This window comes from Aythya fuligula, chromosome 12 (genome assembly GCF_009819795.1).
Source record: "Aythya fuligula isolate bAytFul2 chromosome 12, bAytFul2.pri, whole genome shotgun sequence".
NCBI classification, from domain to species: Eukaryota; Metazoa; Chordata; class Aves; order Anseriformes; family Anatidae; genus Aythya; species Aythya fuligula.
The window spans coordinates 8,579,440-8,605,374 of record NC_045570.1 but is presented as its reverse complement, the minus strand read 5'-3'; the positions used below and the strand labels follow the sequence as shown (position 1 = coordinate 8,605,374).

The 25,935-nt window shown below is 64.4% G+C and overlaps 5 protein-coding genes across 8 annotated transcripts in view; 2 read left to right on the top strand and 3 right to left on the bottom strand.

Moving 5' to 3' along the window:
- The window catches only part of WDR59 (WD repeat domain 59), a 46,527-nt gene extending 42,896 nt beyond the window's left edge, over positions 1–3,631 (bottom strand). For both annotated transcript variants that reach the window (XM_032195887.1, XM_032195886.1), the window contains exons 1-2: positions 3,578–3,631; positions 210–259 (exon numbers count right to left, since the gene is read on the bottom strand). In XM_032195887.1, coding sequence (XP_032051778.1) covers positions 210–259; positions 3,578–3,631 — 104 coding nt within the window. The remainder of the gene's footprint in view (positions 1–209; positions 260–3,577) is intronic.
- Positions 3,632–4,640: 1,009 nt separating this feature from the next.
- On the top strand, positions 4,641–16,068 carry ZNRF1 (zinc and ring finger 1). Its single transcript, XM_032195840.1, has 5 exons — positions 4,641–5,258; positions 14,493–14,588; positions 14,946–15,051; positions 15,125–15,215; positions 15,374–16,068. Exons 1-4 carry the CDS (start codon positions 4,739–4,741, stop codon positions 15,180–15,182), a joined length of 780 nt encoding a protein of 259 aa, XP_032051731.1. The 5' UTR covers positions 4,641–4,738; the 3' UTR covers positions 15,183–15,215; positions 15,374–16,068.
- A 687-nt stretch (positions 16,069–16,755) lies between these two features.
- On the bottom strand, positions 16,756–19,848 carry LDHD (lactate dehydrogenase D). The gene is made up of 11 exons (XM_032195762.1): positions 19,786–19,848; positions 19,563–19,675; positions 19,331–19,472; positions 19,115–19,256; positions 18,533–18,692; positions 18,263–18,462; positions 17,995–18,123; positions 17,472–17,599; positions 17,306–17,396; positions 17,125–17,236; positions 16,756–17,049 (listed from the first exon to the last, which is right to left on the bottom strand). Exons 1-11 carry the CDS (start codon positions 19,846–19,848, stop codon positions 16,884–16,886), a joined length of 1,446 nt encoding a protein of 481 aa, XP_032051653.1. The 3' UTR covers positions 16,756–16,883.
- A 430-nt stretch (positions 19,849–20,278) lies between these two features.
- On the bottom strand, positions 20,279–22,032 carry LOC116494172 (chymotrypsinogen B-like). 2 transcript variants are annotated; one of them, XM_032195901.1, is made up of 7 exons: positions 21,963–22,032; positions 21,762–21,865; positions 21,593–21,672; positions 21,425–21,503; positions 20,738–20,918; positions 20,521–20,654; positions 20,279–20,440 (listed from the first exon to the last, which is right to left on the bottom strand). In XM_032195901.1, exons 1-7 carry the CDS (start codon positions 22,030–22,032, stop codon positions 20,279–20,281), a joined length of 810 nt encoding a protein of 269 aa, XP_032051792.1. The 2 variants fall into 2 exon arrangements, with proteins under 2 accessions (XP_032051792.1, XP_032051793.1); XM_032195902.1 differs by having other exon boundaries at positions 21,972–22,032.
- Positions 22,033–23,126: 1,094 nt separating this feature from the next.
- LOC116494143 (chymotrypsinogen B-like) lies at positions 23,127–24,906 on the top strand. 2 transcript variants are annotated; one of them, XM_032195858.1, is made up of 7 exons: positions 23,127–23,187; positions 23,294–23,397; positions 23,487–23,566; positions 23,656–23,734; positions 24,241–24,421; positions 24,505–24,638; positions 24,745–24,906. In XM_032195858.1, the coding sequence occupies exons 1-7, from the start codon at positions 23,127–23,129 to the stop codon at positions 24,904–24,906; spliced, it is 801 nt and encodes a 266-aa protein (XP_032051749.1). The 2 variants fall into 2 exon arrangements, with proteins under 2 accessions (XP_032051749.1, XP_032051748.1); XM_032195857.1 differs by having other exon boundaries at positions 23,127–23,196.
- The last annotated feature ends 1,029 nt before the right edge of the window (positions 24,907–25,935 follow it).

Below are 25,935 nucleotides of genomic sequence, written 5' to 3'. Positions count from 1 at the left end.
GCAGTGCTTTATTTTGCTGTTGGTGCCGGCTTCAAACTCCGCATCCCATGGGAAACGAGCCCCAGATCCTCTTCACGAAGCCCCGACCAGAACTCAGCTGTGCCTCTCCGAAATATTTCATCAGCCCTTGAGCTGAGGGCAGCTGGAGGCTGCTGCTGGGGCTCGGGGCAGGGCCTGGCACACATTTCTAGCGGGACTGTCACACTCACCCTGAGAGGACCGCGTGCTGTCCCAGGCAGTCCACTGACATAGCAGTTGCCTGTTAAAGAGAAACAGAGAACAAGACTAAATCATCGCTGTCAGGGCAGCCTCGCAGCCACAGGCACAGCTCCGGGGGGGGCTCAGGAAAACCTGCAAGCTCATCTGCAAGGCACGAACTGACACGGTAAGGGTCAAAGCTGAGAGCTCAGGGCTGGCAGAAGTAACATCCTCACGGGATCAGAGGGGTGATGGTGTGACAGTTGATTTTAGGATGCAGGTTAGCACAGAGAAAACATCATTTTATTTTTTTTTAAAGTAAAATGAAGCCAAGATGTGGCAAACACCACGACGAGCACCGAGACCTTGCTCCGTTCTCCCTGCTATGGCAATCACAGCTGCTGCCGTTCAATCAGCAATCTCTAATAATCCTTATTAATCAGCCCCTGCTCCTGCTCAGGAGCTTGCTCAGCCTCTCTCTCTTCCATTGCAGGGCCAGATTTAATTATATAGGCACTGGGAGGTAGATGTGCAGCCATTTGTACGTGGCTGGTCTCCGAACAGGATGGCTAAGAGGCATCAGAATTCACTCCTCGTGCAGGAGGCTGGGATAACTTAAGTGTCATAAGGAAAAAAAAATAGACTGAAAATTGTTTCCACTCTCTTCATTCAGAACAGAATTGGACAACGATCTCGTTTACTTGCCCGGAGAACAAAGGGAAATTTGACTTGAAAAGCTGAGCAGTTCGCCCCATAAACATAGATCTGACTTCAAGGCAGATCTTAGCACCGGCAGCACAGAAGCAGGATGTGCCCCACATTCTTCAGCCTCGCTGCTGTCATCTTCAAAGCCGCCCGTCTGAAGGCTCCGCGTGTCTCTGCCGCTGCTCGCGATGCCGCTAAGTACTCTCAGCACGGATCCTACACGACTTCAGGATGTCCCACAGCTGCTGCTTGGAAGCAGCACTAAAAGCAGACAGCCAGCACAGTGATCCCCTTCCATTTCAACCAGATTTGACAGAATCTTTTTTTTTTTCAACCCTTCTGAGTACTGACCGTCCTCAAGTGCAGTCTTCTGGCAAGGTCTTCCTAATCCTAAAGCTAATACTTGAAATAAAGAGCCACTTTTTAAATCTCTAAATGGCAAAGAAATAAACCCAGCTTCCTTGATTACACATCACCTTGCAAAATAACTTGCGTTATTAAATCTATACCCAAAAAAAAATCAAGCAGGAGAAGGAAGTTTTCCCAGATGATGCACACTTTGCTCGAGATGAATTAAAACGAGGATCACCAAAGCCATTACCACAACCAGAGCTTGCTCACATGATGGAGAGCTCGCCAGCCAACGTATTTCACACAGCTTTGGCCATCTTTCCCCAAGGTAGAAGAACAGCAGCCCATTTAAAGTGATTGATAACTTCATGTACAAGTTTACTTTTCTGGCATTGGCAGCAGGATCGCATAAATCCTGAAGAATCGTTTTTAATAATGAACACTGGTAAACTGTTTTTCCAGGCTCTGAGCATCAGAAAATGTAATCACTAATTAGAACAAAGTGAAAACCTTCACGTGTCAGGCTGCTACTGTGTTGGGTCGCAAATTAACTCATTTTATGGGAAGGTTTTCCCTCCTATGTTACAGCCTCTTATCTAGGCGACAGGGAAAAAAGCCCTCAGCAGCTGTCAGATGCATTTAACGCGCCGTGCACGTCGGTCTTCACAGCACAGCCTTCCAGAAGGGGGAAGCTGCAACAGAACAAACCAACCTGAAAAGAGTCTTTATCCTAAAACAATCAGATTGGCTGGAGCTGCTGTTTAGGAGCACCAATTATCCCACTAAGCACGGTAGGAACACCGCACGTCTGAAAACCAGCTCTGAGCCCAGAAAGTATCTTCTGCAAATACCTGCTACAAGTGGTTGGCAGCTGGTTTGGCAGACACGTAGGGTGATAAATGCAGCAGCTGCCCACTCTTTGAGTTATCTTGGTTTTGGGGTAGGGATGTCGGAGACAGCACGGCCTCCAGGCCGAGCTCCAGCCTGGTACAGGAGCGTACCAGCTGAGGTGTTTCCAGTTCTTAATCTCGGGTTCCCTATCCGCAAAGATCTTTCACACAGACTCCTACAAAAGGCTCGAGCCCAAATACATAAATAAGGTTAGTCTGAAAGCAGCAGCCTAGCAGCCCTGGATGCTGGAGCTCTCTGGTTTCACAGGAGGGAGCAGGTAGGTCAGAAGAGCTCTGGAAAGCACCAGAGTCAGCTGAAACGACCAAAATACCAGTGGTGAACCTCCCTGCTAAGGCATACCCCATGAGGCTGCGAGGCAGTGCTGCAGAAGGGGCTCACACACCTGTTCCTTCCCCCTCTGCAAGTCATTATGAACAAGCAATCAAGTCAGCAGGCACGCCTCTCCGAGCCAGATGCAATTTGAAGCCGTGATCTAGGAGCGAGCGCCTTCGGAGCTCGGTTTCCTGAGAGCAAATCCTCACCACGAGGCGAGACGGCTTGAAGGACTTCTTCCAGGAGGAGCACGAGGCCGACACAAAGCTCCCCAGGGACAGGGCTGGAGAGCTGGGTTAGATTACAGGCTGGATGTGACGTGTAGGACTCAACACACCTGGTGAGCACAGAGCTGACATTGCTCTGAAATACAAGGATGAACTAGGAATTGAGAGATTTTTCACACCTATTTTTTATTTTTCTGGGTTTCCTGCTGAAGCAGCTCATGGTTAACTCACCTGGCTCAGCCCTGGGAAACAACCAGCAATGCCTTTAAAAAAAAAAAGCAAAAACCTGTTTCTCAGAATAGCTCCTGAAAAGGCGTGTAAGCAAAATCTGAAGAGAGTTCTCCTGCAAGCAGCAACTTCAAAAATAAAAGCTGATTTTTTTGCTATTTAAAACCCAAACCCGCTTTTCCTGCTGACCGAGCCGCGCTGTAATGGTCTCAGGGGAAAAACGAAGAAAGCCGTGTGGGAAGAGGTAATGAATTCTGTTAGGCCTGCCAATAATTGGGAAAAATGGATGTTTCTGGGATGAAATTGGAAATAAAGCGCCTCGTGAATTGAGGCACCATGCCTGTAACCTGGAAGGGAAATGGAAACGTGCAGTGGTTCTGTTATGGTGTCTGCTATTTCTACAAGTGCCTAGGCCAGGAGCTTGCAACTTATATTTGGAAAATAGAAGAAAAAGGGGGAAAAGCCGTGCTGGCTACACCCTCATTAAAATAAACAGGACCACCGGGGCTGCTCCGTGCCCGTGCCCTCGCAGCGGGACACGAGAGCTGCGGACGCTGCAGCCTGCGAAGCCTCGAGAGCCACTCTGCGGCCTTTTCACCAAAAACCCCCGAAATGACCCCAAAACCGCGCCCCCCCCCCCAGACCTGTGCGTCCCGGAACTCCACCACCACATTCTCGCTGCTCCAGCGCGCCGCCATCTTGCGCCGCCCCGCCGCCGGCCATGGGGGCGGGGCGAGCGGGGAGGGAGGGGCGGAGCCTCAGCCGCGGGGGTTGCTGGGAAATGTAGTTTTACCACCCCCCTAACCCATCGCCGCCCGCACACGGCTCCCGGTGCGGGCGGAGAGGGGGCTGCTGGGAAATGCAGTCCACCCGCTTTGTCCCGGGGAGAGGCGAGGGGGCTGCTGGGAGTTGTAGTTCCCCCCGCACCCCCCGTGCAGCACCGAGCCCCCCGCTCCCGGTGCCGCGCCCCGCGGCGCCCGCAACCCCCGGTGCCCCCCGCGGGGCCTCGCCCTCCCCTCGGGGCTCCGCGGGCGGGGCGGGCGCTGCCCGCGCATCCCGAGCATCCCGAGCCCGGAGCCCTGCAGGGCTGAGCGAGGGGTTCGGGGTATCCCCGGTGGGGCGAACCGCGGAGCCCCGGTGGGCTCGGGGGCGGCCCCGGTACCGGTGCCTCGTCCCCGGGCAGCAGCGCAGGGGTTAAGGGCGGCGGGGCCGGGGGGGGCCGGGGGCGGGAGCATGCGTGCTGCCGGCCTCTATTGTCTCCGCCGCGGCGCCCAGCACCCAGCACCCAGCCGGTGGCGGCGGCGGCGGCGGCGGCGGTGGCGGGGCCGGGCCCGGCGGAGCGCGGAGCCGCGGAGCGGGGCCCGGCCGCCCCTATGGGCCGCAGCTGATCGCCGCCCGCGGGCCCCCCCAGGCAGGAGCCAGGCGGTCGGGGAGCCCCGGCCCGGCCCCGCAGCCCCCCCCCCCCCCTTCCTCCCCCATCCATCCCCTCCCCATCCCCTCCCGGTCCTCCCTTTCCCTCCCGGTGCCCCCCCCCCCCGTGCCTCCTCGCGGGGCTCCCGGGATGGCCGGGGCGGGGGCGGGCCGGCGGCCGTAGCCGCTTTTTTTTTTCCCCCCACCCCCCCCCACCCCCTTTAAACCCCCTTCAGCCCCCCTGAAGCCTCCCCCACCCCATCCCCTCCCCTCCCTTCCCCGCCGCCTTCCTTCCGCCTCCTCCTCCTCCTCCCCGCCGCCACCGCCAGCACCGGGGGCCGGCTCTGGGCTTCCCTCCGGCCCCCGTTCCCGTTGCCGGGCCCGGCGGTGTGCCCATGGGGGGCAAGCAGAGCACGGCGGCCCGCTCGCGGGGTCCCTTCCCCGGGGTGGCGGCGGATGACAGCGCCGTGCCGCCGCCGGGAGGCGGGGGGGGGCCGCCCCCGTTCGGCCATTACCGGCCGGGGGTGGGAGGAGGAGGAGGAGGAGGAGGAGGAGGAGGAGGAGGGGGGGGGGGGGGTGGCGGAGGTGCCATGGGGCTGCGCAGCCGCTCGGTCAGCTCGGTGGCCGGGATGGGCGTGATGGAGCCGGCGGGCGGCGGAGCCGTCCCCTTCGGGCTGTACGGCCGGGCGGCGGCGGGGGAGGCCGAGAGAGCCCCGGGCATCGGTGGCGGAGGTGGAGGTGGAGGTGGTGGTGGAGGGGGACCGGGGACCGACTCCACGTACGCCCATGGCAACGGTTACCAGGAGACGGGAGGCGGTCGCCATAGGGACGGGATGCTCTACCTGGGTGCCCGGGCCTCGCTGGCCGACGCGCTGCCCCTGCACATCGCCCCGCGCTGGTTCGGAGCGCACAGCGGTGAGTGGCACCCCCAGCACCCTGCCCCTGCTCCCTGCCTTGGGTTTGGGTGAGCCCAAGGCTTGGCTTCGCCTCTTGCTGCCTTCTCCGGCGCCGTCCCCGCTCCTCGTCCCGCTGCTGGGTGGGGTGCGTTGGGTATGGTGATCCCAAGCTGTTTGCTGTGCTTTGTCTCTGCTTTTTTCGGCTTCTTCCCTGCTTGTCGTCCTGGGTTGTGTTGGGCATGGCCACCCCGAGGTCCTTCTCCTTGCTTCACCTCCCTTCTTCCAGCCCTTTCCCTGCTCATCACCCTGGGTTGTGTTGGGCACGGCCACCCCCAGACCTTTCCCCTCACTCCATCCCCCTTTTCCATCCCCTTCCCCACTCATTGCCCTGGGTTGCGTTGGGCATGGCCACCCCCAGACCCTCTCCTCACTCCATCCCTCCTTTTCCAGCCCCTTCCCTGCTCATCATCCTTGGTTGTGTTGGGCACGGCCACCCCTGAACCCTCTCCTCACTCCATCCCCCTTTTCCATCCCCTTCCCCACTCACCACTCTGGGTTGTGTTGGGCATGGCCACCCCCAGATCCTTCCCCTCGCTTCACTTCCCTTTTCCCAGCCCCATCCCTGCTCATCATCCCCGGTTGCATTGGGCACAGCCACCCCTAGGCCATTTCCCTTGCTTCATCCCCCTTTTTTCCATCCCTTTCCCTGCTCACCATCCCAGGTCATGTTGGGCACAGCTGCCCCCAGAGCCTTCCCCTCATTTCATCCCCTTTTTCCAACCCCTTCCATACTCATTGTCCTGGCTTGCCTTGCTCATGACCACCTCCAGATCCTTCCCCTTGCTTCACCCCCCTTTCCCCAGCCCCTTCCCTCCTCATCACCCCGGGTTGGGCCCGGCCACCCCCAGTATTTGGGAGGAGGGTGGGCAGCCCCCTGCTTTGTCTGCGCTTATCCTAAATAATTTGCCCCCTCTCCAGCGTGGGCTGGGGGTGGGTGCCCGTGCAGTGGTTGTGTCAAGGTCAAGGCAGGCAGGGGCGGTGGGAGGAGGAGGTTTTCCCCCCAGGAGGTGTTATTTTGGGGACGTGCCATCACTGTGGGGCTTGGGGAGAACGGGGGGAAGGTGCCCAAGGATGGTGTCGGGGTGCTGTAGCCCGAGCTCTGGCTTTTGAGGGTCGCTTTGAGTTCCTCGTGCTGCTTTCGGAGGTGTGTGTGGGGTGTCAGGCAGTTCTCCTGCCTCAGGTACCAGGGAAAAGGGCTCGAGAGTGAGATGTGGGATTTTTTTTCTCCTTTGTTTCTCCGGGGAGAGGCCGGAGCGGGTGTTCCCGTTCCAGCTGGCACCGTGGCGATGCCGGGGAGGAAGCCGAGGAGGAACTGCCTGCCTCTTTAACGGGGCCGGGGCGCTCCTACAGGAAACGTGTGGGGCCGAGGGGAGGGGGCAAGGCTGTGTCCCCCCCCAAAAAAAAAACCCTGGCGGGTGTCCCGGTGCCCGGGGAGCTCGGCGTGTGAGCGGGGCTGTGTCACTGACCCACTTTCGGCTGGGTACGGGGAGCGAGGTGGGAGGTCCTCCCTGCCCCTCCTGGCTAGGGGGAAGGCATTTCGGGGATGTCTCCGTGCGTTTCCTGGAACAGGCTGGGATTCCTCTCCCACCCGGCCCCTCCGCTCCCTTCTGGAGCATGACGCGGTCTGGGAATTTCATAACGCGCCTCGGGACAATGCCTCGCTCTCAGGAAGGCTGGAAACCGAACCAGTGGACGAGAACAAAGTGCAGAATGAGCCTCGTGGGGCCCCGTTTCCTACATCCAGCTTGGGCTTGTTCCCCGGGGGCTGCTCTTCCCAGCTGGAGCGGGACCAACTCCTTGTCTCCTGCCCCCAAGTGGGCCGGAGAGGAAAGGGGTCCCTGGTGGGGTTTGGGCAGGACTGGCGCTGTACCCTGGGGGGATTCTCTGCAGGACCACCCTGTAGCTAACGCAGAGGTGGTCACTGGCAGGCTACGGCTGATTTTTAAACAACTATTCCCAAACTACAGCGCCGAGAGGCGAAAACCTGTTCGTAAAAACCGACCGGCTGCGGAACGGAGCGAGCTTTCCCCGGGTGCTGATGTGAATCAGCGCGGTGCTGTCCGGCCTGGAGGATCACGGCGTGGGTGGTGGGAAGTGCCACAAGGACTGGGTTCTTCCAGTGCCTCCTTCGGGGCCCTCCAAGAGCATTTGAGCAGCGCCGAAGCGTGCCCAGGCAGCAGCGAGAGCCCCTCGGACCCTCCAAAGCCTCTCCCGGCGGTGTTGCTTCCCCGTCGTGAATTAACAGCGACAGGATGCCTAAAAACCAGTCAGAAAACTTGTCAGGCCTTACTAAACTCCTGCGTTCCTCCTCTTAGCCTAGGAGGTTAACGGGGAGGCTGCGAGGAGCGAAGGAGCAGGGCTACGAACCCGTCTTGGCACGTGGGGAAGGCTCGTTGTGGGCTGGCTCTCAGCAGCACGCGTTCCCTCTCCCGATGAAGCGGATCCCGTTTCCTGCCGGGGCTTTTCCCAGGCGTGCCCGCTGCACCTGAAACCGCTCTGGGATTTCCGTGCCTGCCCCGGGTTTCGGAGACCCGCCTCATGCGTGGCGCTGCTGGGAGGTGACGAAGCAGCTTGGGCAATTCTGGAGTTTTGCTCGCCGCGTGTGAGCGCCCTGCCCCGTCACCAGACCTCACAACGCCAAGGCCGGGAGGAAAAACACGGAAAAAGGAGACTCGTGGCTTAACGCCGCGCACCTCCAGGTCTGCGCGGTTCTCTTGGCGCTGCTCGTGTTGTTTGTCTCCATCGGGGGATCTTGAGGACTTGGCAGAGGCTGTAAGTAGCTTAAAGTTTCTCGGGAAATCCCCCTCGTCGCCCAAAGCCCTGGAGTGTTTAAAGCTCTGTAAATCCACATCTCCCCGTCAGCCAGTTTAGCCCGGGGAAGCTCATCCTTCTGCGCGCTGCCGTCAGGAATATCGCAGCCTCCTGGCAAAACGAGCTGTCTGGGGTAGAAGCAGCAAAGCTGGGGACCTCCTCTGCCAAACTGCCTGCCACCGAGTGGAGCAGGGGGATGTCCGGCCCCGGTGATCCTCCGGGCAGGTCGGAGAGGGAAAGGAGCTGGAAACATCATCCAGCCCTGGGTCAGGGCTCGCTCACCGAGGGACGAGCTGAAGATGGATGAATGCCCAGCCAGCTGGCAAGGGGCATGCCTGCAGCACGGCCTTGCACGAGCACGGAGCTCTCCCTACCCTAAAAGAGGATGGATTTGCTCTAGCGAGCTGCTGGAGGGACTCCACGTTTGGCTGTGGCTTTCCCTACACCACCTCTTCGAGATGTGGACATGGCACGTGCTGCATCCTCCCTCTGCAGGGGCTGGCGAGGGGCAGGGCGCTCCCAGCCCTACAGAAACCTGCCCTGGGAAATCTCATTTCGCCAGGGGGAGCTTCTGCAGGAGGCACTCGCCCCAACTTTGGGTGTTGGTTTGGTGCTGGGGGAGCGGCGCAGTCCCAACAGCTCCCCAGGCAGCAACGTTGAGCAGGAGAGGCCCAGGGACAGGGCAGCAGCTCCTCTGGAAGGCGGGAGCACCAAATACCACCAAAACACGGCTTTAATGTGCGCCAGCAGCCCGCAGATGAAGTTCAGTGTGTCGGTGTGGTGCATTATCTCCCAGCCCCGCAGTGAGAGCAAGCAGAGGCTTTCCCTGCCTTTACCACTCCTGCACCCTGCAGGAATCCCTTGGCTGCCTCACCTGGGCACTGGGCACTAATTACCGGGCCTGCTAACGAGCTTGGCTGGGCTCGCTCCGCTCTAAACCCACGTGTAAATGCGAGCAGGGAGCTGCGTGCGCGGTGCTCCTGGGGCTGACCCACTTCCTAGCCAGGATCGCCGGCTTATCCCACGCCGGTTTGTTTTGCTGAGATGTTTGTTCCAGTGCCTGGAATAAGCGTGAAGGTTTTTCTGGTAGTTATTAACGTGCTCTTAGGGCTCCTCTCCCTCGGCGGCGCTGGCCGGAGGATCGATGAGCCGCAGACATCTTTGGTGGAGGAGCAGGACCAGGGCTGGCAGCCGGCCAGGGGAGCTCGGGGAATCATGGGAAGATGCTATTAAACGGTGACAATTAATTGTGAAAGGAGCGCAGGGAGGGAGAAAAACCCACTTTGGGGGCAAAAAAAATGTGTGCTTTTTCCCCTGATGCCGTGGCACCACAGCAGGCCGGCGGGTGACCGCGAGGCGCATCTCATCCCCTGCTGCTGGTGCGCCCGAACCCCAGCCGTGCCGAAAACCTGGGTTTGAATCCCCGTGACCTGGCTTTCTGCTGGTTTTCCCAGTTTTATCCCAGTTTTCAATGTGCCTGCTGAAAACTGCTCGGCTCCGGGGGAGCTTGGAGCAGGCCGGGGAGGCGCAGCTGCAGGAAGCCGCTCGCCTGGGGCCCCTTCTCGTGCCGCCCCGCGGCGTTTCCGTGGGCAGAGCCCAGCCAGGCGGGCTTCCTGCCCTGCAGGGAGGGGAGCACCTGCTGCAGGGGGCGAGGGCTGCTTATCCCCCTGAGTTTTGGGTAAAATCCTTCCCTGGCGTGTGGGTTCTTGCTGTAAGGAGCGTTTCTCTCTCCAGTGCCGTGCCGGACAGGCTGCAGCGTGGCTGGGCCGTGGATCTGGCTCTCCTTTCCTTCCCCTCCTGCCCTGTAGAGCTCAGCGATGCCAGCTGCCATCGGGACAGCCTCAGGGTTGTGCTGTATGGGCAGCGTTAGCTGGGGAAATTCTGCCTCTCTGCTCAGCTCGCACCCCTGTGGGCATCACCAGCTGCGCAGGAGCGAGGCCACGCGCTCTGCACACCCATCTTGGGGTATTTTGTAGGGGATTGTTGGAAATATCGACCCTGTCACCAGCTTTAGTGACACCAGCAGAAGTTTCCGAGGGCTGTGCTTGCCCCCAGGCCCCCTGGGCTCGCTGCTCGTTGAGGTGACACCAGCTGGGGCTCCGAGGGGACCGGTGCCCGCCGGGCGTGGAAATGGGGCTGCGCCGGGGGACGCGCAGTGGCAGGGACAGAGAATTGAACCGAAAGCAGCTCCGAGCTGTTTCCTGGCCCTGGCAGGAAGGACGGCGTGACAACGGCGGGTATTTTTAGAGGCCAGCTGCCTGCAACGCAAGAGGAAAGCAGCAGCAGAGGCTTTGTAGGGGCTTCTGCTGGCGCCTCCGAGCTGCGCCGACCTGCCCACCGTGCCCATCGCGCCGGGGCTGGTGCCCCTCCGAGCCTGCAGGGTTTCGTGTTTGTGTTTTTAGGGTTTTATTTCGAGAAGTCTGCCTCGCTGGTGAGGGAAAACCCGCAGGTTCTCCTGTAGCTGTAGTAATTCCTCGGGAGCCCCACTGCGTGTAGCGCCGCGTTTCATCGGAGCGCCGCGGTGGCACCAGGCCCCCCTTTCGGCCCATCCCTCAGAGGCCACGACAGCTGTAGCCGGGGAGGACGAGTGCTTGTCCTTATCCAGCTGCCCCAAATTCTTATCTGGAGGGAGAAGGAGTGGCTGTGGGGCCAGGATGGGTTTGGGGGTGTGCAGGATGGGGCTGAGGACCTTGCAGGGAGCGGAGCTTTGTCCCCATCCCCATTCCCATCGCCGAGCACGGTCCCCATGCCGTGCCATGCACCAGCACCAGGGCTCTGGGAGCAGGGCTGAGCCAGGCTCGGGCATTTCACAGCATCTCGTGCAGGGCAGGTGGCCAGGCTGCCTCCTTCCCATGTGAAATATCCCAGCGGAAAAAAATCAGAGCGCCCAGGCCAGCCCCGTGGACGCAGGACTCCTCTGCTTCGCTTTGCTGTTCTCTGGGATGCTAAAATTAGCTTTGGGCTACACGCTATTCCTTAGGAAGCTCATTCCCTGCAGCTGGGGGTGTTTTCTGCAGTAAAGCAGGGCTAGCTGGAGGCAGGGCGAGCATCCCGGGCTGGAGGGACTGATCCTGCGGCACAGCCGGGGGTGCAGGAAGGATAAAATACCTGTACTTTGATCCAGAAATGGTGACTGCAGCCCTAAAAGGGGCTGGCACGGGGGGGATGCGTGGGCTGTAGCAGCTGTTTGCACGAGGATGTGTGTGCGAGGAGGCAGGAGGAGGCACCAGGGCTCTGCTTCGGCTGCCTGGCTGGACCCCGTGTTCCCTGCACTTCTCTCCTGCTCGGCCACGTCTTCACCTGAGACGAGGCATCTCCCTCGGCCAGGAGCACAGGATGAGAGCAGGAGACGTGGCCGAGGTTTCCAAACCTCCAGCCGGCAGCCTGGGGCTTACCCCTGAACTCGGGGTGCTGCATGGGGTGGCGGAGCTCGGTGTGATGTCCCACGAGGCTGGAGGCAGCCGGGGAGGCAGGGATTTCCTACAGCAGCATCGGGAACAATCCCTGGTGGGGTACGGCCGTGGTTGTGGTTACGGATGGGTTGGAAACGTGCCTTTACCCTCCCAAAGCCCTGCGATGGCCCGGTGGTGCTTTTGGCACCGTCAGGGTTAACCGCGGGGCGTTTTCAGCTCTTTTAGGATCTGCTGGAGGCTTCAGAGGTTCCCAGCTCTGCTCTGCCAGGCTCTCTAAAATTAACCGTGTAACCTGCCTAAAAATACTCAGAGGGCACCAGCCCCCGGAGAGCGCGAGCGCTGCTTGCTCACGGTTTCTAGACCGAGCCGTCGGAGAGATGAGGTCACCTCGCGGCGTGTTTCACAACCCTGGAAAGCCCTTGGCTTTCTCAAAGGCTGCAAGATAACCTCGTCCTCAAACCCCACCTGCCCCCGAGGGCTCCAGGAGAGCAGCGGGCAGCTCGGGCCAGGATGGGTGCTGAGAGCCGGGGGCTGCGCCCATCCCGCAGCACCCGGGGAGGCACGAAGGGTCCTGGACCTCCCCGTGGGCACAGGAGGCCAGGAGAGGAGGAATAGCTGAGCCCTTCCCCTCTCTTTTTTTTTTTTTTTTTTTTAGGTGTGTGGGAGGAGGACGGAAAGGGCTGGAGGAGGAGGAGGAGGGAGGGAGGGAGCTGAATTTTCCATGAGCAGCTGTCAAAACGTAATCTCCTGCGTCACTCGCGCAGGCAGGATCGATTAGCGGGGATTTCGGGGACCTGGAAACCACCGTGGCAGGGTGTGGGCAGCGGCCCCTCGGGGCACCCCTCGCCCACGTCTGGGGCCGGCTGTCCCCTGGCTCCTTGTGGGATTGATAGGTCCGTGGGGACCCCCGGGAGCATCGCCCCTGCCCCCCGGCAGCTGCTCTCGCAACGCGGGGAATTTGTGCCGACAGCTGGGGCGCAGCCTCTCCGCGCTGGCTCCTCGCTCCGGCCCAGACAGGCCCATTTGTGCAGTTGCATTTTCATCATTTTTTTTTTAAAGAAATTATTATTATTCCTCCCCCTGCCTCCACCTCGTGAAAGGCCGAGCCTGGAAAGCCTGCGCTTGGCCGAGCCCCAGCCCCGCTCGGCATCGCGCCGCTCACGTGCATCAGGGCCCCTTCTCGGGGTTCACACCCCGCATTTGGGCATCCTCCCCGTGTCCTTGCTTTGGGGACGCGGTGGCGGGGGTCCCTGTCCTTCCCTAGCTCCCTTTGCCCAGCTCGAATGTCTCGTAGGGCCCTGCTGGGTGCCAGCAGATCTGGGGCAGCCGTTTAAAATAGCGCCTTGGCACAGAAAAAAGGGGGGGGACCGGGGCTTTGGCACTGGCAGTGCTGGAGGAAACGAGGTCTTGCGGAGACGTGGGCCCTTCCCAGCAGCTCGCTGCGGGTCAGCAAGGAGCTGCTGGTCACAAAAACCTGGGGATGTCGCTGCTGGAAGCGGGTCCCTGGGGCTGGGCTGGGTGCCCGTGGTGCTGCGGGCTTGGTTCAGGCGGGGACGGGGAGCGGGTCCCCGGGGGGAGGCAGGCTGGGAGGCTATCCGAGCCCTCTCTATAAATACACAGGCAGGGTAAACACTTGGGAGGGGAAAAAAAAGGCTATTTAAGCAAGCGGGCCCTGCTGCCACGAGGTATAAATTGGTCAGGAGCAATTTTAGGCTGGCAACGGGACGGCACATTGACCCTGTGCCTCCTGGTTCTGTCCCTTCGGCTGGGGCAAGGCACGGTGTGGGGCTGGAGGGGTGAGCGGGGTCCCCAAGTGTCCCTTCTGCTCCCAGCCACCCGCAGCACTCGTCCTTGCTGAGATTTCCTGAGGAATTTCCCCCCTTGAGGGGAAGAGGGTCAGCGGCTCTGTCCGAGGCTTTCCAAGAACCCCCCAAATCCCCCTGCCACATCCACTTGGTGGCAAACAAGAACCCTGATTCATCCTCAGATAATTTGTGTACGCTCCTTTTCTTCCCTGAACAGGCTCTGCATATCTATGAAGCGAGCTCTTAAGCAGCACTGCAGTCAAACCTGATCTGCTTTTAGAAGACGGGTCCTTAAATTACCCGCTCCCTCTCTGCAGGCAGGGAATTGCTCTGGTGCAGACCCGCGGCGGTGGCCTCTGCCTCTTCACGGCCTCTGTTGGAGCTCTGTTGGGGCACGGAGCCGGGCTGCAGGAGGGCAGGGAGCCCCGGGCACCGTCCCGAGCCTGGGACCTGTGTCTGGGTTGGGGTTTTGCTCGCTGGAGGTGCTGGTTTTGCTCGCACGCTGCGAGGTGGAGCGCTGGGGGGATGCTGGGCTGGCTCCCCTGGTTAGGAGATGCCTCCGAGAGGCTGGAAGGAGGCAAAACCTCCTCAATGCGCTTCCAGATGGCCCCTTAATTGCTGTCTGTGGCCAGAAATGAGACAAAAGCACTGAGGCAGGATTAGAGATGGACGGGGAGAGGGGATGCGCCGTGCCGTGGAGCCAGCGGGATGGGCTGAACCCAGAACCCAGGGGGTCCGGCTGAGCCCGGGGTGTCACTGGGGACTTTTGGGACGTGGCACGGCCACAACCCAGGGCGGTGGCAGGGGGACGTGTCCCCAAGTCATGGACCAGCCCCTCGGTGCTGCGTGCCCGGGGCTGCTCCTCGCCCTTTAAAGCCGGGGAGCAGCTGGTGGCCACGTGTGCTCCACCTTGGCTCGCGCCCTGCGCCCTCTGCGCCACTGGGCACCCCGGCTCGGGCGGCTGTCCCCACGCTGCCACTGCTGGCGGCCACCACGCAGGATGAGCGCAGGGCCAGCGGGCACGGCGTGGGGCAGGTGCCACCATGCAGGCAGCGGGTGAGGGCGCGGGGTACCCCCGGGGGGCTCCCCGGGACGCGGGGTGGGCTCTGCTCCTCCTCCTCCTCCTCCTCTCGCTGAGGGCTCTTCTCTCTGCTCTCCCTCCAGGTTTCAAGTGCCCCATTTGCTCCAAATCCGTGGCTTCTGACGAGATGGAAATGCACTTTATCATGTGTCTGAGCAAACCTCGCCTCTCCTACAACGGTAAGGGCACGGGGACACTCCGGGCGGGCGAGAGGGACGCTCGGGCAGGCTGGGGCTGCGGGCTTGCCAAGAGGGCTGCGCTCCAGCTGCCATCCACGGCTCGCCCTCCCTGCCTTGTCCTTGCTGCTTTCCCCTGGGGACCTTTTGTAACGTGTCCCTGTCCCCGTGTTGCTCACCGCGCCGTGCCGTGCCGGAGGGACCCGTCCCATGCTTATATCCTGCCCCGCAAGGGCAGGGCTCACGCTGGTGGTTTTTTGGAGCGCCGGCAAAACCCAGCTCGGTGGGAAACCCTTGTGGGACGAACCCCCCACGGCCCGAGCAGGGGGACACGGTCTCACCGCTGCCCTCTCCTCCCAGATGACGTGCTGACCAAGGACGCCGGCGAGTGCGTGATCTGCCTGGAGGAGCTGCTGCAGGGGGACACGATAGCCAGGCTGCCCTGCCTCTGCATTTATCACAAAAGGTACGGCGAGGGGACGGCAGGGGGGTGGCGGGGGGGGTGGCAGCCTGGTGGTGACACGCTCTCCTCTCCCCAGCTGTATAGATTCATGGTTTGAAGTGAACAGATCGTGCCCAGAGCATCCTTCTGATTGACCCGCCGGGCGTGCTTGCTGACTTCTCTCTAAGGTGAGCCCGCGGCGGGGTGGAGAACGGGGCTGTTTTCCTCTTAAACCCTCTTGGATGGTTCCAAAATTGTGGGGGGGGGGGGCGGGCAGGAGGGTTGGGGAGGGGGACGTGTGGCTCCTGCACCCACCGTGCTCACGCGGCGTCGTCTCTGTTCGCAGGGCACCTTGCTATACCTGCTGTACCTCCTCTCCCTGTCCCACCACCCGCCCCGCCTGGAGTTTTGGGCTGACGTTCAATTCCTCGAGAAGATTTAAAAATTAAAACCCAGAAACTTGAATCCACTTGGGACAACAGCGATTATTATTTTTTTTAATTTTATTTTATTATTTTTATTTGTCTTCTTTTTTTTTTTAATTTAAAAGATTTAAAAAAAAAAAAGAATAAGAACCATCCAGGAGGAGAGACAGTGTGAGAAAAGCGGAGCGACCCGCTCTCCCCTCCGCAGCCGCTGGCCACGAGGAGGGATCTGCCACCACGGGAGGCCACGGGGACGCTCCCGAACGCCCTCGGCCCAAACCCTGCCATGATGTTTGGCCTTTTTCTCCCCGAAACGACCGGAGACGCCGCCGGGGGACAGCCGGCCAAACGGAGCATGCGGCACCTCTCACCGGCAACCCCCCCACCTCCCACCCGGACTCGCCTGGCGCCCCGGGGGCTCTGCTCGGTTTTTTTTGCACTGACTAAAAAGGGGAATTTTCTCCTCTCTCCCTTTTGGAGATCTCCACCCTGGCCCCGGCAGCGCGTGGCGGGGACTCTGCCCCACGCCGGGAGCGGGGCCACCACTCTCCCCCCGCCGCGGCGCAGGGGGGGGGTTGTGTCTTTCAAGTGTTTACAATGAGAAAAACAAAAAAAAAAAAAAAAAAAAAAAAGGGAAAAAAAAAAAAAAAAACAGAGAAAACCGACAAAACAGCAACAAAAAAAAAAAGAAATAATTAAATGAAGCTTCGTGTTGACTGGCGTGTTCTTCGATTTGAGCTTCCCTGCCCCGGTGATGTTTACAGACTGGTCACTCTTTAACTCAGCTATAACCACTCAGAGACTGGACAGCCGCAGCATCCCCGCCGCCCCCCCCCCCCCGCCGTTGCCAAATTTGACCCCCCCAACCCTTTTCTTCCCGTCGCCTTCCAGCTGAATCCTTTTGGGGAGGGGATTTGGGAGGCCTCCTGTTGGACCCCCCCAAAGCGTGAGCGTCTCGCCCGGACGCCCTCGGCCCCGCCGCCGCGCGCTCCCCTCCGGTGGGTGACGGACCCCCCCCGTGTGACGGCCGTGCCCCCCGTCCCCGTCCCCTCCCGGCGCGGCGGGCATGTTTTCGTTGGTGAGACCTCCCCTGCCGGTGGCCGTGCCCCCGCGGGAAACGTTTCTGTATTTATATATTAAAAAAAAATCCAAAAAAAAAAAAACAAAAAAAAAACACACACAAAAAAAAAAAAATCGGGGAGGGGGAAACGAGTTCAAGAGCTTGGGGGGAGCTTCCTTCATTAGTCAAGGTGTTTTGATATGGTATTAAAACAATGTTCAATAAAATATTCACTGTTATTTTATTTCACTGGCCTTCTTGGAGAAGCGGGGGTTCACGGGGGGGTGCCGGAGCCCCCTCCCCACAAGTCCCCAAAAAGCCAGGGGTGCGGCGTGCTTCCTTGGGGTGGGGTGGGGTGGGGTGGTGGGCGCTCACAGCACCTTGCCGGGGTTCATCAGGTGGTGGGGGTCCAGGGCCGCCTTGATGCGGCGCATGGTGTCCAGCCCCTGGGGGCCCAGCTCCTCCCGCAGCAGCTCCCGCTTGCCCAGCCCCACGCCGTGCTCCCCGGTGCAGGTGCCACCCGCCGCCAGCGCCCGCCTGGGGGACGGGGACATCAGCGGGGACGTCCCGGGGGGGTCCCCAAAGCCACCCGTGCGCCCGTGCCCTCCCCACCTGCCCAGGCGCTCAGCGAAGTCGTGGACGCGCTGAGCCTCATCCGGGTCCTCAGGGTGGAAGACGAGGATGCAGTGGAAGTTGCCGTCACCCACGTGTCCCACCATGGGCCCTGCGGGGACAACGGGGCTGAGCGGGGGCAGCGGGGCGGGGAGGTGGTGCAGGGGGAGGCAGCGCTCACCGGTGAGGCCGGCGTCCCGCAGGTCCCGCTGGGTCTCCACCACGACGCCGGGCAGGCGGGAGATGGGCACGCAGACGTCGGTGGAGTAGCCCTGGGGATGGGGAGACGTGAGCAGGGGTGCGCGGGGACACCGTGGGGAGGGGGACGCGGCGCTGCCGCCCCTCACCTGGCAGCCAGGCCGCAGGGCCAGGGCGGCGAACCAGGCGCTGTGGCGTGCGGACCAGAGCTGCTCGCGCTCCTCCGGCGCCCGCGCCCAGGCCGGGATGGAGCCGCCGTGCAGCCGCACCAGCTCCTCTGAGGTGGTGGGAGATGGTGCCGGGGTGGCTGGAGCCACAGCAGCCCCCCGACGTGTACCCATTCCCCCCGAGACCCGGTGTGGGTGCTTGGGGATCTCCCCAGAGCCTGGTGTGGCCCCAGCACCCAGCCCTGTCCCTGGGCACCAGCCCTTGACCACCTCCCATGTCCCTCACCCCAGATCCTCAGCAGGGACCCCCAACCCTGTTCCTGTGCCCCCCATCCCCAGCCCTGCTCCCTGTCCCTCCCCCAGGACCCTGCTGTGCACCCGCCATGGGCACCCCTCCCTCACCATGGGACCCCATTGGGACCCAGCCCCATTTCCCCACCATGGCCCCGTCCCCATCCCCATCCCCATGTCCTGGTCCCCCTCCCGGTCCCCCCCCCGGCCCTACCCGCCTGCTGCTGCTGCTCGGCCAGGCTCTGCTGGGAGCCGTGCAGCTCCAGGAACAGCGTGGCCGCCTCCGGCAGCTCCAGCCTGCTGTAGCGGCTGCAGGCGCCCGCCATCACCTCGTCCAGGAGCTCTGTGTGGGAGGAGGAGGCACTGAGACCTGTGGGGTTGTCCCTATCCCCGTCCTCTCCCTGTCCCTGTCCTCTCTCCATCCTGTCCTTGTTGCCATCCCTACCCAATCCCACCCTCCCCGTGCCCCCTGCAGCACCCACCGATGCGTGCCACGGGCACTGCTGCCTGCAGCACCTGCACGGTGCAGGCCACGGCCGCCTGCACGCTGGGGAAGGAGCAGACAGCAGCAGCCACGGCCTCAGGCAGCGGGTGCAGCCGCAGCGTCGCCTGCGTCAGGAAGCCCAGGGTGCCCTCGGAGCCCACGAAGAGCGAGGTCAGGTCGTAGCCGGCCGCGCTTTTCCTGCACGGGGGCGGGTGAGCGGGTGCCAAGAGACCCCAGCCTGGTTGCCCCCCGGGTCCCCCCCGGGTACCTGGCCTGGCGCCCGGGGCCGGCGGTGTGCAGCAGGCTCCCGTCGGGCAGCACCACGCGCAGGTTGAGCACGTTGGGCCGCATGGTGCCGTAGCGCACCGCGTTGGTGCCCGAGGCGCCCGTGGCCGCCATGCCGCACAGCGAGGCGTCCGCCCCGGGGTCTGGGAACGGGCAGCAGGAGGGCAAACGGGACGGGGACGGGGAGAGGGGACCCCGCTGTGACAGCAGCCCGTGGCACCAGGACCCCGGGGACAACGGCAACCCCCAGCCCATGGCACCCCTGGGATCTGGGCACCCCCAGCCCGCACCCATCTGCAGCACCCCTCACCCCCCTGCCATGCCCGCTGCTCCCAGCACCCCCAGTCTCATGGGCACCCCAGCGCCCCCAGTGCTCCCGGTAACCAGAGCAGCCCAAAGCCACCCAGTCCAACCCCCATGTCTTGTCCCATGGGTGCCCCCATCCCTTCCCAGTGCTCCCAGTGCCCACAGGACCCACAACCCCATGGGCTCCCCTGTCCATCCCAGTGCTCCCAGTGCTCCCAGCACCCCCTGATCCCCGCAGCAGGTGCCGCGCCCACGGTACCGACGGGGAACCAGAGCCCGGTGCCACGCAGGTGGCTGTTGAGGGCCTTGCGGGTGACGCCGGGCTCCACGGCCACCGAGAAGTCCTCGATGCTCAGCTCCGAGATGGTGGCCATGCGGCTCAGGTCGAAGCAGACGCCGCCCTGGCACGGGCACGGCTCGGCTCACACCGGGCACCGTGGGGCACGCAGGGGGACGGGGACGAGGGTCTCCGTACCTGCACGGCGTTGACACCACCCTCGAGCCCGGTGCCGGTGCCAAAGGGCACCATGGGGACGCGGTGGCGGTGGCAGAGTGCCGCCAGCTCCTGCACCTGCGCCACGTCCTGGGGCCACACCACGGCGTCCGGGGGCGCGCACCTGGGGACAGAGCGGCCCCGCTGCCCCCGCCGTGCACAAAAGACCCCCGGAACCATCCCCAAACTGGGGATCCCGGTGCCCCTCCCCAACCTGTGCATGGACTCATCGTGCCCGTGCTGCTCGCACACCGCCGCCGCCGTGGAGACATTGGGGCCGCCAACCACATCCCGAAGAGCTTCCAGCAAGCCGGGGGGCAGCGGGCGCTGTGTGGGGGGCGTGGGGAACAGTCAGGGGGGGCAGGTTCCCCGCGCCCACCCCCTGTGCCCCCCTCTCTCTGCCTCTGGGGGGACCCCAGCGCCGGTCCCGTCCCCACCTTGCTGCAGCAGCCGCGGCGCCCCACGGCCCCCGCCAGCCCCAGCGCCCGCCGCAGGGCCATGGTGGGGACAGGGCCCAGCTGCTCCCGGCCCCTTGGCCTGGCCCCAAGGCCCCGCTGCTCCCTCCCGCGCCACAGGCGTTAAGGTGGCTCCGCACACCGCCGCCTCTGGCAGACACCGGCCTCTCAGCTGTCCCACGGCCCCGACACCGGCCCTGCTCCTGGCCTCGGGCACTGGGGAGCCGGGCTCTGTGGCCCCGGGACTGTGTGGGGTTTGGGGGGGCACCCACACGTTGCCCCTCTCCTGAGCACCGGCTCCTGTCCCCACGGAGGCCACTTGTGCCTGGCCTCCGCTGAGCGTGGCCGGGTGTCCCCGTGTCCAAACAGCCACCCAGGTGTCCCCACTCCCGGCCCCGTGTCCCCACCCTCTTCCCACTGAGGTTCCCGAGCAAGGAGGCAGCAGGTCGGGGAGCACAGAGCTTTATTTCGGGCCTCAGTTGGCCGCCAGCACGGAGTCGATCCAGGCGCGCAGCTCGGTGACGCGGGCGTACACGCCAGGCATGGAGGTGGAGCAGCTGCTGCTGCCCCACGAGACGATGCCCACCAGGGTCCAGGCGCCGTCCTTCTGGCACACCAGCGGGCCCCCGGAGTCGCCCTGCGGGCAGCGGGGTGAGGCTGGGGTCGGAGCAAGGGGAAGCGGGGCTGGGGCTGGGGTCGGGCCCTGTGGCCACGTACCATGCAGGAGGAGGCTCCGTCAGCGCCGGCGCACACCATCACGTCGTAGATGCGGAACCCCCAGTACTGCTTGCACTGCGCGTTGGTGAGCAGGGGCAGGGCCACTTGCTGCAGCACCGCCGGCGTCGTGTCGGCTGCGAGCGAGCAGGGAGGTGTCAGCACCACCGTGTCCCATGGGAGGGGAACGGGGACGGGGACGGGGACGGGGATGCGGTACCAGAGGCGTCGGTGAGCCCCCAGCCCGTGGTGACGCAGGTCAGGCCCCCGGGGAAGTCATCGGTGGCCTGGGGCAGGCAGACGGGGGACACGCGGGCGTTCAGCTGCGCCGGGGTGGCCAGCTTGATCAGCGTGATGTCGTTGCGGGTGGTCAGCGAGCTGTAGCTGGGGTTGCGGAAGACCTGCAGCAGGCGGCAGCGCTCCCAGTGCCCGCACCCCCGGCTGGGGCAGCGGGCGCTGACGGGGACGGACGGGAACCCCCGGGCACGGGTGCCAGCCCCCGGGACTCAGGGGTGTCGGGGCCGTCCCAGGGGCTGGCGGGGACCCATGACTCAGGGGTGTCAGGGCCATCCCAGGGGTTGGCTGGGACCCCGGGGATGGACGGCAACACCGGGGCTGGCGGGGACCCATGCAGCAGGGGGGACTGGTGGGACCTGGGTCAGGCCCCACGGGACTGTCCTGGGGCCGTTGGGGGCCAGGGAGCAGGGACCGAGGCCCAGAGCCCACCCCAAGGACCCAGGGCCTGAAGAGAGCAGGAGGAGGGACTCCATGGGGAACCCATCCCCAATACGAGGGGCACCATGCACACCGTGAGGACCTGACCCTGGAGACCAGGGCCCCGCGGCCCCGCATGGCTCCCGGCGGTGGCCACAGCACCCGCAGGCACCCGGCCCCGCGCCGGCCGTACCTTGGCGATGGACAGCCTCTGCACGTCCCCGGACTCGGTCTCCTGGTCGTACTCGCCCAGCACCACGGCGTCAGTGGTCCTGGGCAAGGCAGACGCTGAGCCCCAGGGGCGCGGGCACCCCACGGACCCACGGCCGCCCCCGCCACCCCACGGCCACCCGGCACCTACCTGACGCCGCAGTGGGCAGCGGTGACCACCCACTGCTCGCTGATCAGGGACCCGCCGCAGAAGTGGAAGTTGCCGTAGCGCTGCCGGACAGAGAGCTGCTGTCAGCCCCGCACCACGCAGCCCCGGTCCCGGTCCCGATCCCGTTGCCGTTCCCGAGGCGGGCACTCACCTGCAGGGACACCTGCCAGGGCCAGGAGCCGGGCACCGCCGGCTCCCCGTTGACGATGCGGTTGTAGCCGCGGATGACGGGTGTGATGGCGGGCACGCCGCAGCCTGCGGGACGGGCACAGCCGTGGGACAGGGCCCTCGGCCGCTCCGGCCCCGCTCCCCAGACCCAGCCCTAAGCCTCCCCGGCCCGCCCAGCCCCGGCCCCACGCACTTGCCGCGGCGCGGGCAGAGCCCGCCAGAGCCAGGCAGCTCAGCAGCCACAGCAGAGCCATCGCCGATCGCAGGGAACAGGCTGGGCACGGGGCACGGCGCCTCTTATACACCCGCGGTCCCCGTGCTGGCCTTGGGGTGGTGGCCTTCAGCGATAGCGCGGCACACGGCACCATGCCTGGACAGGGTCTGGGAGCATCACACCTGGGGACGGGTAGCCTTGGCCAAAGGACGTTGGATGCTGTTGGTGGGAGATAAGTCCCGGCCCCATAGCGCTCTGTGACCCTGTGTGAGGGGCAGGTGATTGCAGCGTGTCTGGGGTGGGCAGAGATCTCCTGGTGTCACCCAGTGCCACCCTGCTCCAGCAGGGCCAGCCAGTGCTGGTGCCCAGCACCAAGCCCAGGTGGATTTGGAGACCTCCAATGATGGAGACCACAAGGACCCTCTGGGGGACCTGTGCCCATTCTCAGCCCCCCGCACTGCACAGAAACACTTCCCAGCGTGTGGGGGGAACCTCCTGAGCACCGCATGGTGCCTGCTGCCCCTCGCCCCATCCCCAGACACTGCTGAGCAGCACCTGGCTCCATCCCATTGCAGCCACCTGCACGCAGCCATGAACGGGGTCCTCCCCATCTGCTGCACCCCCCCTGAGGGTCCCAGCTCCTGGCCTCCCCTCCCTAATTGCAGGGGTGCTCCAGGCTCTCCAGCACCTCGCACCCCTTCCCTGGGCTCCCCGGGGTGCCCACACCTGTCTTGTCCCAGTGCTGTGCCCAACACCCAGCCAGGGGTGCAGAGGGGCAGGGGAACCCCACCCACCAGCACCCCTCTGCCCGATGCACCCAGGAGGCCATTCCTGGTCTGTGCCTCAAGGGACATCGCTAGCTCATGGTCAACAAGGAGTCCACCACGACATTGAGCACCGCGAGCAGTTTCAGCAAAGCTGCCTTTCAGCTGGCTGTTCCCAGGACATTTGGGGGCTGTGGTGGCTCCAAGGCCAGGTCCCATGTGGCACCCTGGGGTTGGGTGACCCTCACGGTGCCAGAGCGGGCACGGTGCCGCGCTATCGCAGAAGGCCACCACCCCAAGGCCAGCACGGGGACCGCGGGTGTATAAGAGGCGCCGTGCCCCGTGCCCAGCCTGTTCCCTGCGATCGGCGATGGCTCTGCTGTGGCTGCTGAGCTGCCTGGCTCTGGCGGGCTCTGCCCGCGCCGCGGCAAGTGCGTGGGGCCGGGGCTGGGCGGGCCGGGGAGGCTTAGGGCTGGGTCTGGGGAGCGGGGCCGGAGCGGCCGAGGGCCCTGTCCCACGGCTGTGCCCGTCCCGCAGGCTGCGGCGTGCCCGCCATCACACCCGTCATCCGCGGCTACAACCGCATCGTCAACGGGGAGCCGGCGGTGCCCGGCTCCTGGCCCTGGCAGGTGTCCCTGCAGGTGAGTGCCCGCCTCGGGAACGGCAACGGGATCGGGACCGGGACCGGGGCTGCGTGGTGCGGGGCTGACAGCAGCTCTCTGTCCGGCAGCGCTACGGCAACTTCCACTTCTGCGGCGGGTCCCTGATCAGCGAGCAGTGGGTGGTCACCGCTGCCCACTGCGGCGTCAGGTAGGTGCCGGGTGGCCGTGGGGTGGCGGGGGCGGCCGTGGGTCCGTGGGGTGCCCGCGCCCCTGGGGCTCAGCGTCTGCCTTGCCCAGGACCACTGACGCCGTGGTGCTGGGCGAGTACGACCAGGAGACCGAGTCCGGGGACGTGCAGAGGCTGTCCATCGCCAAGGTACGGCCGGCGCGGGGCCGGGTGCCTGCGGGTGCTGTGGCCACCGCCGGGAGCCATGCGGGGCCGCGGGGCCCTTGTCCCCAGGGTCAGGTCCTCACGGTGTGCATGGTGCCCCTCGTGTCCGGGATGGGTTCCCCATGGAGTCCCTCCTCCTGCTCTCTTCAGGCCCTGGGTCCTTGGGGTGGGCTCTGGGCCTCGGTCCCTGCTCCCTGGCCCCCAACGGCCCCAGGACAGTCCCGTGGGGCCTGACCCAGGTCCCACCAGTCCCCCCTGCTGCATGGGTCCCCGCCAGCCCCGGTGTTGCCGTCCATCCCTGGGGTCCCAGCCAACCCCTGGGATGGCCCTGACACCCCTGAGTCATGGGTCCCCGCCAGCCCCTGGGACGGCCCCGGCACCCCTGAGTCCTGGGGGCTGGCACCCGTGCCCGGGGGTCCCCGTCCGTCCCCGTCAGCGCCCGCTGCCCCAGCCGGGGGTGCGGGCACTGGGAGCGCTGCCGCCTGCTGCAGGTCTTCCGCAACCCCAGCTACAGCTCGCTGACCATCCGCAACGACATCACGCTGATCAAGCTGGCCACCCCGGCGCAGCTGAACGCCCGCGTGTCCCCCGTCTGCCTGCCCCAGGCCACCGATGACTTCCCCGGGGGCCTGACCTGCGTCACCACGGGCTGGGGGCTCACCGACGCCTCTGGTACCGCATCCCCGTCCCCGTCCCCGTCCCCGTTCCCCTCCCATGGGACACGGTGGTGCTGACACCTCCCTGCTCGCTCGCAGCCGACACGACGCCGGCGGTGCTGCAGCAAGTGGCCCTGCCCCTGCTCACCAACGCGCAGTGCAAGCAGTACTGGGGGTTCCGCATCTACGACGTGATGGTGTGCGCCGGCGCTGACGGAGCCTCCTCCTGCATGGTACGTGGCCACGGGGCCCGACTCCGGCCCCAGCCCCGATGCCCGACCCCGGCCCCAGCCCCGATGCCCCTTGCTCCGTCCCCCAGCCTCACCCCGCTGCCCGCAGGGCGACTCCGGGGGCCCGCTGGTGTGCCAGAAGGACGGCGCCTGGACCCTGGTGGGCATCGTCTCGTGGGGCAGCAGCAGCTGCTCCACCTCCATGCCCACCGTGTACGCCCGAGTCACCGAGCTGCGCGCCTGGATCGACTCCGTGCTGGCGGCCAACTGAGGCCCGAAATAAAGCTCTGTGCTCCCCGACCTGCTGCCTCCTTGCTCGGGAACCTCAGTGGGAGGAGGGTGGGGACACGGGGCCGGGAGTGGGGACACCTGGGTGGCTGTTTGGACACGGGGACACCCGGCCACGCTCAGCGGAGGCCAGGCACAAGTGGCCTCCGTGGGGACAGGAGCCGGTGCTCAGGAGCGGGGCAACGCGTGGGTGTCCCCCAAACCCCACACAGTCCCGGGGCCACAGAGCCCGGCTCCCCGGTGCCCGAGGCCAGGAGCAGGGCCAGTGTCGGGGCCATGGGACAGCCGAGGGGCCGAGGGGCTGGTGTCTGCCAGAGGCGGCGGTGTGCGGAGCCACCTTAACGCCTGTGGCGCGGGAGGGAGCAGCGGGGCCTTGGGGCCAGGCCAAGGGGCCGGGAGCAGCTGGGCCCTGTCCCCACCATGGCCCTGCGGCGGGCGCTGGGGCTGGCGGGGGCCGTGGGGCGCCGCGGCTGCTGCAGCAAGGTGGGGACGGGACCGGCGCTGGGGTCCTGTCAGGGATGGGGATGGGGCCACGGTGGGGAGCTGGGGCTGGGTCCCAGTGGGGCCCCATGGTGAGGGAGGGGTGCCCATGGCGGGTACACAGCAGGGTCCTGGGGGAGGGACAGGGAGTAGGGATGGGGATGGGGGGCACAGGAACAGGGCCGGGGGCTGTGGTGGGGATCTGGGGGCAGGGGACATGGGGTTGGGACAGGAGCTGGTGCCCAGGGGCCACACACCACAGAGCCTGGCTCACCGCCCTGGCCCTGTACCTGGCTGCCAGGTGAGGGGCGGCAGCACCATGTCCCCCTCCTCACGGTGTCCCCGTGTACTCCCCCATACCCGTCCCCATCCCTCTGGCAGCACACCCCACCCAGGGCTACTCCACCAACATCTGCGTGCCCATCGCCTGCCTGCCCGGCGTCATAGTGGAGACCCAGCAGGACCCGTAGGACACCAGCCCCACCGGTGGGCGCTGCCTCCCCCTGCACCACCTCCCCGCCCCGCTGCCCCC

Bases quoted from the DNA above. Each gene is read 5' to 3' on its own strand.
- LOC116494143 (XM_032195857.1), top strand. From the start codon at position 23,127: ATGGCTCTGCTGTGGCTGCTGAGCTGCCTGGCTCTGGCGGGCTCTGCC. The intron at 23,567-23,655 runs GTAGGTGCCGGG...TGCCTTGCCCAG, and splicing joins GCTGCCCACTGCGGCGTCAG to GACCACTGACGCCGTGGTGC. The intron at 23,735-24,240 runs GTACGGCCGGCG...CGCCTGCTGCAG, and splicing joins AGAGGCTGTCCATCGCCAAG to GTCTTCCGCAACCCCAGCTA.
- LDHD (XM_032195762.1), bottom strand. From the start codon at position 19,848: ATGGCCCTGCGGCGGGCGCTGGGGCTGGCGGGGGCCGTGGGGCGCCGC. The intron at 18,693-19,114 runs GTACCGTGGGCG...GCCCGTTCCCAG, and splicing joins CGGGCTCTGGTTCCCCGTCG to ACCCCGGGGCGGACGCCTCG. The intron at 17,397-17,471 runs GTGAGGGGCGGC...CCCCATCCCCAG, and splicing joins CCCTGCGGCCTGGCTGCCAG to GGCTACTCCACCGACGTCTG.
- LOC116494172 (XM_032195901.1), bottom strand. From the start codon at position 22,032: ATGGCTCTGCTGTGGCTGCTGAGCTGCCTGGCTCTGGCGGGCTCTGCC. The intron at 21,504-21,592 runs GTAGGTGCCGGG...TGCCTTGCCCAG, and splicing joins GCTGCCCACTGCGGCGTCAG to GACCACTGACGCCGTGGTGC. The intron at 20,441-20,520 runs GTACGTGGCCAC...CGCTGCCCGCAG, and splicing joins ACGGAGCCTCCTCCTGCATG to GGCGACTCCGGGGGCCCGCT.
- ZNRF1 (XM_032195840.1), top strand. From the start codon at position 4,739: ATGGGGGGCAAGCAGAGCACGGCGGCCCGCTCGCGGGGTCCCTTCCCC. The intron at 14,589-14,945 runs GTAAGGGCACGG...CTCTCCTCCCAG, and splicing joins ACCTCGCCTCTCCTACAACG to ATGACGTGCTGACCAAGGAC. The intron at 15,052-15,124 runs GTACGGCGAGGG...TCCTCTCCCCAG, and splicing joins CTCTGCATTTATCACAAAAG to CTGTATAGATTCATGGTTTG.